This window comes from Eurypyga helias, unplaced genomic scaffold (genome assembly GCF_000690775.1).
Source record: "Eurypyga helias isolate BGI_N326 unplaced genomic scaffold, ASM69077v1 scaffold6221, whole genome shotgun sequence".
Lineage (NCBI taxonomy): Eukaryota > Metazoa > Chordata > Aves > Eurypygiformes > Eurypygidae > Eurypyga > Eurypyga helias.
Window position 1 is genome coordinate 23,280 of NW_010231431.1, and position 8,682 is coordinate 31,961.

The window sequence follows — 8,682 nt, forward strand, 5'->3', positions numbered from 1 at the left end:
TGAAAAATAACCTGTATTTACTGAATTCCGAATAGGTATTTGGATTACTTTGTCAAATTAAAGTACTGCTGTGCTACTTATCTCCCTTTCCAGGTGCAAGCAGTAGTGTTCACTAATATTTTGCAGGGTAAAAATGAAGAGTATAATGGGTAGTATTTCATGCAAAAGGAAAAAAATATTTACAGAATAATGGGGTAGCACAAATCTTTTGAAAAGTAATATCAACTACTGTCTCTCATAGTGTGCTGCTGCTGAATAGTAGATAGTTCCATATTGCTGATATAGGGAAGTGAATTTTATGTAAATGCACTAAAATAATGGGATTTCCTAATCCTGACTGGTGGAAGAAGCTTTTCAAGCATATTTGCTAAAGTCATAGTCAATGTCATTAGTCATAGTCAGTGACATTAGAAATGGCGTTTCTGTAAGAAAAGAAAAATGAAAAATACAGTTTCACCGCTATAAAAAACAGTTGCACTATTTCTAGCTAATTCTGAAAACAAAATGTGGGACTTTACAGGACGTAATATATATCGTAAATGTTGAAATAATTTGGTTTAGTCAATGCATTCCCAGTATAAAATTTGTCTGAGCAGAAGCCTCTCCTCGTTTATTCTATACATGTGTTAAAAAAAAACCCAAACCTTGAATGGAGTAAAAACCTGTAAAAAATGTTAAGAATTTTTCTAGGTTATTAGCATTTTTGTGAGAAAACCTGAATAGAATTGGAAAAAAAAAACCCACAAACTTCTATGATCATTCAGTTTTAAAACCATGTTTATCCAAGGGTTTTGATCTTTGGGGTTTTGTGGTTTTATGCATCTTGATTGAAGCATTTCCCATAGTGTCACCATCTGTAATGTGTCTCTTCTGAGTGTATTCTCTGGTGCCTAATATTATAGTTACACCTACTTTTCAGTCCTTCCATCAATTACCACACCACTATCAGTCTATCCATTCATTCCACCATGCAGTCTCACAGATGTTAGTTTTCTGTCAAATTTAGTTGACACTGGCTAGTGATTTCAACTGATGTCAAAGGAGGGTTGATAGACTGTGAGGGAGGACAAAGCTTCATCATCCAGCTAAGTGTTCAAACTTCTCAGCAACATTTTTACCCATTGTGTGATGTGATGTGTGACAGACATCACGTGTATAATCTCCCAGGAATAAAAGCTAAGTGGTGTGACAGATTTCTAAGGGTAAATATGTTTTAGCTGTTAACAAGGGAGAATTTTCAGAAACATCAAAACAACCAGATACCGGACCCACATTTTCAAATTTGACCTCTAGTTCTGTATTCATATCGACACTTAAATGATGTTCCAGAAGAAGGTAACCCTTGGATAATGTGCTGGGATATTGAAAAGTTCATCCTGTAAAAAAAAAACAATGGGCCATATTGGTTTTAAAACAGAATGTGGTATGTGCAGCAAAGATTATATATGTACATGCTTTTGAAAATTCAGCTGTGTAGTGAAATAGCCTACGCATTCATGACATAAATAGAGGAACTATATGGCTTTCACACACACATAAGACTTCTTCGCCTTCTATTTTAAAAATGTTAACCAGTTTAGTTAAAAATCATTCAGTTGTGTCATTCTAACCAGTTGCAGCCAATCTGATTAGGTACAGCAGATATTTTCCTGGCAAAATCATATCAAGCAAGTTTGCCAGTAGGTAGTTTCTACAAATGTCTTGAAATTCTCAATTTTTTGGAAAACATAGGCAGCTTTCCCTGAACCATCAGTGGAGGGGCACTGTCCCAGCAAACAAGTTCCATTCACAAGGGATCAGGGGGTCTGTCTATGCTTCTGCTATTTTTTATGTTAGTTTTCATAGATATATATATCCTCCTTTTTTTATCCTGATATTTTTGCATGATTGTTTTTAAGCTTGTTCACTCAGAAGGTGAACAATCAGAAGCGTGTAATGGTAGAACATACTGAGATATAAATGAATAGAGCATGGTTTTACATGAAAGGGCTTTTGCCAGGTTTTCTACTGAAGTGTGCAGATTTAAAGCTGTGGATCAACGCCCTGCTCTATGCACACTCAGTACTGGGTCACAACGTAGTGACAGTGACAAACTCCTGAGCGGCCAAGCCCACTTAAAAATACTGTATGGAGGCACTCAGCAATAAAGGACGATGCCTTCAACAGGCAAGAGCTACCAAGGACTTTTGAAGACTGATGACCAATATGGAATATCACTTTCCACTATGCATCCTAATGTGTGCTGCGCAGAATTGCCGCAAGTGTCTCTGGTACAGGGAGTGATGTAACGTTAGTTTGGTTCTCTGCTATAGCTTGTGTAGAGTTATTCCCAGCAAGATTAATTTGTGTGAGCTCCTCAGCTAGAAATAACTTGCTCACAACTGGCTTAGGTCTCCAAGATATTGTGAACATATATCTGGTATTGGAAAGCTCATAGCAGCTGGCATTGCTTCGGCAGTTTCCTCAGCAATACCAAAAAATTCAAGCTGCATGATGCAATTACTAGAAGCAGTGGGAGAATATTTTATTTCTTCAGTCTCATGCTCTTTTATGGTCTTTTAGCCAGTGGCTCACTGTTATGTCATTCACTTCATGAAGGACAGCCCTCTGTTTGTTAAATGGATGGCTTTTAAGTTTTCTTCCAGGATAAAATTCCATAGATGCAAAATCTCTAACCATCTGAGTGATGTGATGTGTTTTTCCTGTGCCCAGACTAATTGCAGAAGAGAGCTGACAGTTGTAGAGGTGCTTTAGGATGAGTCACTACTTTATTTATTCTTTAATAGTTTTGCCCAAATTTCATTGTTTTTCTCTGCTGCTCAGTTGCAGATTTTTGCCTAGTTTTTCTTGATGTTCTCAATTTTAAATCTCTTCCAACACTGCAGCTCTCCAAATTTTTCCTGTTACCATCCGCTGATTTTTTTTTACCCAAATATTATTCTCTTTTCTAAACTGAATCTCATTGCAATATTCTGCCTGTGTTTCTAATCTTCCTGTGACCCTTTGTATTATTTCTCCATTTTCAGCAGTGTACTCAGCTCCTCCTAGTTTAATGGATCTGCAGATTTCATTAATGTATCATTTACTCCCTCTTCTAGCTCATTATTGAAGCTATTAAATGAGATCAGAAGTAATACTAATCTTTGTGTACTGCACTAAATGCCTCCCTTCAAAGTTATTGTTTATCATTACCCTTCATTGTTTGTCATCACCCTTCATTTCAGTCAACATGATAGTTCATTTCCAATTTGATTTAAGTTTGGGAACAGAATTTTGACACATTGAAGATGGGAAAAGAACTGCTAATCAAGAACCCAGCAGAGGCTTCTAATTAAGGCTCAGTTTAGAAGATCAAAGTTAGGAGTCTTCTACTGCAGCCACAGTGTAAGGTGGAAACTGACTCCATAACTTAATTGAGAACACCTTCAGCTCAGTGCTAAAATATCCTAAAGAAAACAGCATACTGCTAAAATTCAGACATGTGACAGTATAGCTTCTACTCTCTATTCATTAATTTTGTATTACTATTAAAAAATCAAGTTTGTCTGGCAGACTTCAAAGTGTTTTAGCAAATTTGTTTTCTCAATAGCTGTTCCATTATGTTGCCAGGGAAGGCAGCTAAATTTATGAGTAGCAATTTCAAAGATAACTCACAGAATATGTGAACTTCTATCTTCAGCTGTTTCAGAGACGTACTGTCTTGCTTCCAAAGTAGCTATAGCCTCCTTCTTTTCCTGCACAGTGTAAAATTTCAGCAAAGAGATTTTAATTTTCACAACCCCTTCAAAAATTAATTTCTAAATTCCATAGTAAATAATCCTAAACATATTTATAATCTGTCATTAGGAAACATCGATTCCGTCAGGACAAACTCATTTTGACAAGATGCAATTCCTCTGATGATAATGAATCCCACATGATTTAAGGGCCCAACGCCAAAGCCTGTTCATCCTTTGCCTTAATATAATACCCAGCATTTTATAGTGTTAGGTTGCCAACCTTTAGCATCAGGTCCAATTAGTCTTGGTCTTTTTTGACTTGCCAAAAATATAGTTATCCAAGTACATTTGGATATCCAAGAGCTGCTCGGTTTTTCCTAGGAATACTTGGCTTGAACTCATTTAGTTATGTACAGTCTGTGTCAGTTCAAATGTAAAAATTCTAAACCTAGTATGGAAAAGATGTACCTCTGGGTAGAACTGAAATCTCTTATAGTTGTGTACTTACATGTGTTGAACAAAAGAATGAGACAGTGAAATACTGAAATTCAGGTTGGGGTTGGGTTATTTGTTAGATGTATGGAAAATTATCAGAGTAAGAAGGTGGGTACATCCTAAGGGCCATGACATGCTCTAAGTCTAATGGAAATGTAATTGCAAGTCCCACTACTGCAATAAGGAGGGGGTTCATGAGTCCAGAAATACAACCAGAAGTGGGGTCACAAATCTAGAAATTGGGTTGCCAGAAGAGATTGAGATTAGCTGCTCTGAATTTTGAAGCTCTGCATCTTTCAGTATCTGCCTACTTATCTGACATAGCCTGCTATCTCATTACTGTGGATCTGCCTTAACCTCGGAGGCAAATTTTGTTCACTCTTCCCCAGACTGCTTATGGAATATTTTCCTCCCACTCAATCTCTCCTAAAACCCATCTCTGTCTCCGTTGATTCCTGCTAGGGAATCAGCAGTGACACTTTTTAGCCTTGTTTTTATGGTTAAGCATTTTTATAAAACTTTTTATTGGGTTTTTATTGCTACTATCTCCTGTCTGCTCCTCTCCCCCTATTATTGAGTTACATATTTATTATATTCTTGTGAAATTGAATCGTATGATTTTCTGGGAGAAGATTTAACATCACTTACATTTCCAAAGGTACCTACCAATAACATTTAATGATGTAAAAAATATGCATTATTACTCTGGTTCGTTAATACCTCTTAATCATGATTTAAGGTGTCCCTGATGAGTTTTGCTGTTAACTGTCCAGCACTTACCTTCTTGCAAATGAAAGCCTGAGGAGACTGTTTCAACCAGAGAACATTAACTAGTCCATTGCACCAATTTTTTGGTCATCTGTATGAAACACATAAAAGATATGTGTTTGCCTAAACCATGTGCCAGCATGTGTTTTGGGAGCAAGTTTGTAGGTTGTGCCTCATTTCCCCCTTTGTTCCTTTGTATTCAAGGGGCTTTTACCTTTCCTTTGAAAGACACTTGAGGAAATGCAAGCCTGCTGTGAAAGCCTGATTTATTTTGCATTGCATCTGCACTGTCTGGTTCTGCAATGTGCACTTTGGAATTAAATCAGCTTCTCTGCATCTCTACAAAGGATTTTTTTTTCCTAAGAAGTTGACTCATTCATTGTGTGTATTTCTGGCAAAAGTATGTGCATTGACTGTATTAGTGTTTTTTTCTGTAAACGTTAAGGTTTGTCTTATTTTTGTTATCAAAGAAAATATCACTTCCGTGTATAATGCTTTGCAGGAGTAGGTCCTCCCCAGGAAAGGTTTCAAAATCAAAAGAGTGCAAGAAAAGTAAACAAGAAGAAAAAATAGTAGTGATTGTACGTTATTTCCTAGCAGTCCAATAAGTGCCGATACTGACCTTGGGCAAAAGGGCTGTGAATATAGTAGTATAATATATAGGGAAAAAACTTCTCTAAATCCCAAACCCCCCAAAAATCTCAGGAGTGCCATCTAGTGTGCCAGGTGTGTCAGTTTTCTAGGAAGGGACAGTAAACTGCCTTCAGCCCATCCCACTTGTTACAGTCATACCCTGACTGTCCTCCTGCTGCTGCTCCCTTCTCAGCTGCTGACAGGAGAGCAGTAACAGCATTGACAGAAGGTAGAGGAAGAGACCTGAGGGCTGTTTTGCAGATGCTGATTCTGGCACACATGCCATAAGGTTGTCACTGCTGCTCTAGAAAAAAATGAGCATCCGTGGGATTTTAAAGAAGGAGAAAGATAGCTGTTCTGTCTGTACTCCCATACTAATCTTCCTCTTTGACTCATTGGCTAAACATGTCATGGCTAAAACATCCTTTCTCACCTACTGCAGGGGACTTGTTTTGCTGTTGGGAGAGAAAAAACACAGATTTGATGCCAGATTTTTGAAGCTTACTGAAAGGGGTGGAAATGATTTTGCCTGGTGGTTAAAGGATTTATGTTGAGTAGTGGGTTCACAAGGTGCTTTGGGTAGGAGGTAGAAAGTGAGAGGGAAGTGAAAGGGAACGGGGATCTGTCCTGTGTACTAATGCTTTGTACTAGGCGGAGCCCTTTTACCGTGACCACCCCAGGCTTTTCCACTGCTGCCTTTCCCACTTTCACTGTTAGCTAACGGAACCTCTCTGCTTTAATCCTCACATATGCAAAGTGCATAGCTTGCCCTTCAGTGTGTGAAGCTGCACAGGGTTTATTTTTGTCTTCAGTATAGAATCTGCTTGTAACGAGTGATCGAGCCAGAGACCGTTGTCTGCAAATGAAGCCCGCATCTTGGTAGCATTGCATAATGCTGTGTAGTCGCCTGTCCTCTGCAGCCGGTGCCAGAGGATATTGCTTTTCCAGCTGGATTTGCTTGGGGTGCAGCTATAGCGGCATATCAAATTGAAGGTGTCAATTTTTAGCTGCCAAAGTTTTAAGGAAGTTTTAAGTGAACAGAAAGTCTGGGTCCAGGAAGGAGAGTGTTTGATCTTTGCCTCTTTACGTAGATGCTACATCTGATGCAAATCCATGTAGCACTTCTGTTTGAACACTTCTGGCCCGAGTAGGAAGAAGAGCATAAAAGATGCTTCAAATTGCAGAAAGATGGCTAGGTAATGGAAATAAAGGAGGAACCTTTCATTAGCATTTGGGGGGGGAGTGGGAAGGGAGCAGAAAAAAGTAATTTTCCCACTAGTTCTTGAGTATTTTCTTTCTCTAGAGCTAATTTAAGTAGATTACTATTGACTGTTCCAAAGCTGGATGGGAGCACTACCTCATCAGGCATTGGTATTCACAGAGGGTCCTCAGTTAGGAATTATCTCCAAGGAATATGAAAAATGGTGAACTGAGATGTTAACACTTGGGCTTGTGGAGTCCCTCCCCCAGGGACATGTCATGAATGACTGAATGAAGGCGCTGATAAAATGATTTGCCCAGCATGGTATGAAAGTATGTGACAGAGTAGGGAGTGCAAACCCATAAGGTACAGAGACACCTACAGCCATAACCCCCCAACCTTAATCCCATCATAAATGTGTGTTTAGAGACCTTTAAAATACATATAGATCTGATTTTCTCATATTATACCCTGCAGCATACAGGCACTTAGCTCCCATTGATTTCAGTACCTAAATGGGAGTTGTAGATCTAAAATTGTCTTTAAGGATGTAGCCTTTAGTTCTTGGTTATTGCTGAAAGTGAGCATACTTGCCCATGCTTGGTACCTTTTAACGAGCTCAGTTAGCTTCACCTAATAGACTGAACAGCTTGCTGTTCCGGGGGAATCAATATTCTGGGCCAGATTCTAACTCGAGTCCTGCAATACACATAGCTCTACTAACTAATTTTTAAAATGTGAATTGTGTGTGCATATAGAATGGCATTATAATTTCCTGCCTTTTGAGTGGCTAGATGTGCAACTTTAATGTTCTCTTAATGTATTTTTAATGAGCTTTCCTAAGGCTCCTGAGTGGGAGAAACATAAAAAAATCTATAATGTGGTCTAGACACTACTCAAATGACCCTTTTCCCACAGAAGCAAGAAACTCAACAGGGAATTCCTTCTCCTGAAAGCTTTGGAAGCTGTGCAGCTTCCAACTTAAAGGCAGCATGATTGAAGCAATAGTTCTTGTAGAGTCCAAACTCAGTTGCTGCTCATATCACAAGATAAACAGTGGATGAGGCAAGGGCTGACAGGCTACTTTATTTTTTACTGTCAGCTATGTATTTATGCACAGTGCAACCTTCTCCACTCTGTATATTTCAAAGGGCTAAAAAAATCATACCAATTGTACTCTGTATGCTCAAAGTGCAGATTTCAAAGGTTCATGACTCAGTCAAATCAAAATCAATTTGCACCAGAACACTCAAAAGCACTTCTTCTTACTGAGGGCCATTTCTATGCTAAATTTCAACTCTCTGCTTGGTTGTTTTTTTTTTTTTTTTTTTTGGAGAGAGAGGGAAAAGTTGCAAAAAATTCTCGTAATGGTAAAAGTGGTTTTCTTCATTTCTTTCATATGCCAACTAGTTGAACTGCATTAATTCAAACAAAATTTCACCTTTTGGGCAGAGATCAGGCCAAGAAAATTTCACTCTGAAAGGTGAAATCGCAACTGAGTTAGAAAAAAAATTAACTTTGAAAAGTAGATGAAAACTTAAATCCCCTGATCAGTAATATTCCTGCTTCAATAGCTTCAGTTAAAAGGAAGAACATTCTATCTCACCCCATTGTAATAACTGAAGAAAATGGGGAACATGCATCATGTTTCACGATAATTTATATTAAGCATTTGATGACATGTTATGTGGTGATTTGGTAGCTAAGTCTCACCCATGCATTTGAAATGTAAAATCAGTTCATCATCACTGTTCCTTCCTGGCCCCCAAGCTCACTAAAACTCAGGGTATGTCTACACTGTGAACTGCTGTGTAGCATGGAGGTTTCCAAGCAAGCTTAGAGGTACAAGCTCAGTTCTTCAGCAGG

The 8,682-nt window shown here is 38.4% G+C and overlaps 1 protein-coding gene across 1 annotated transcript in view; it reads left to right on the forward strand.

Moving 5' to 3' along the window:
• The first annotated feature begins 2,153 nt into the window (after positions 1-2,153).
• The window catches only part of LOC104516663 (cytosolic beta-glucosidase-like), a 17,559-nt gene continuing 11,030 nt past the window's right edge, over positions 2,154-8,682 (forward strand). Inside the window, exons 1-2 of the mRNA XM_010161074.1 lie at positions 2,154-2,270; positions 6,536-6,608. Coding sequence (XP_010159376.1) covers positions 2,154-2,270; positions 6,536-6,608 — 190 coding nt within the window. The remainder of the gene's footprint in view (positions 2,271-6,535; positions 6,609-8,682) is intronic.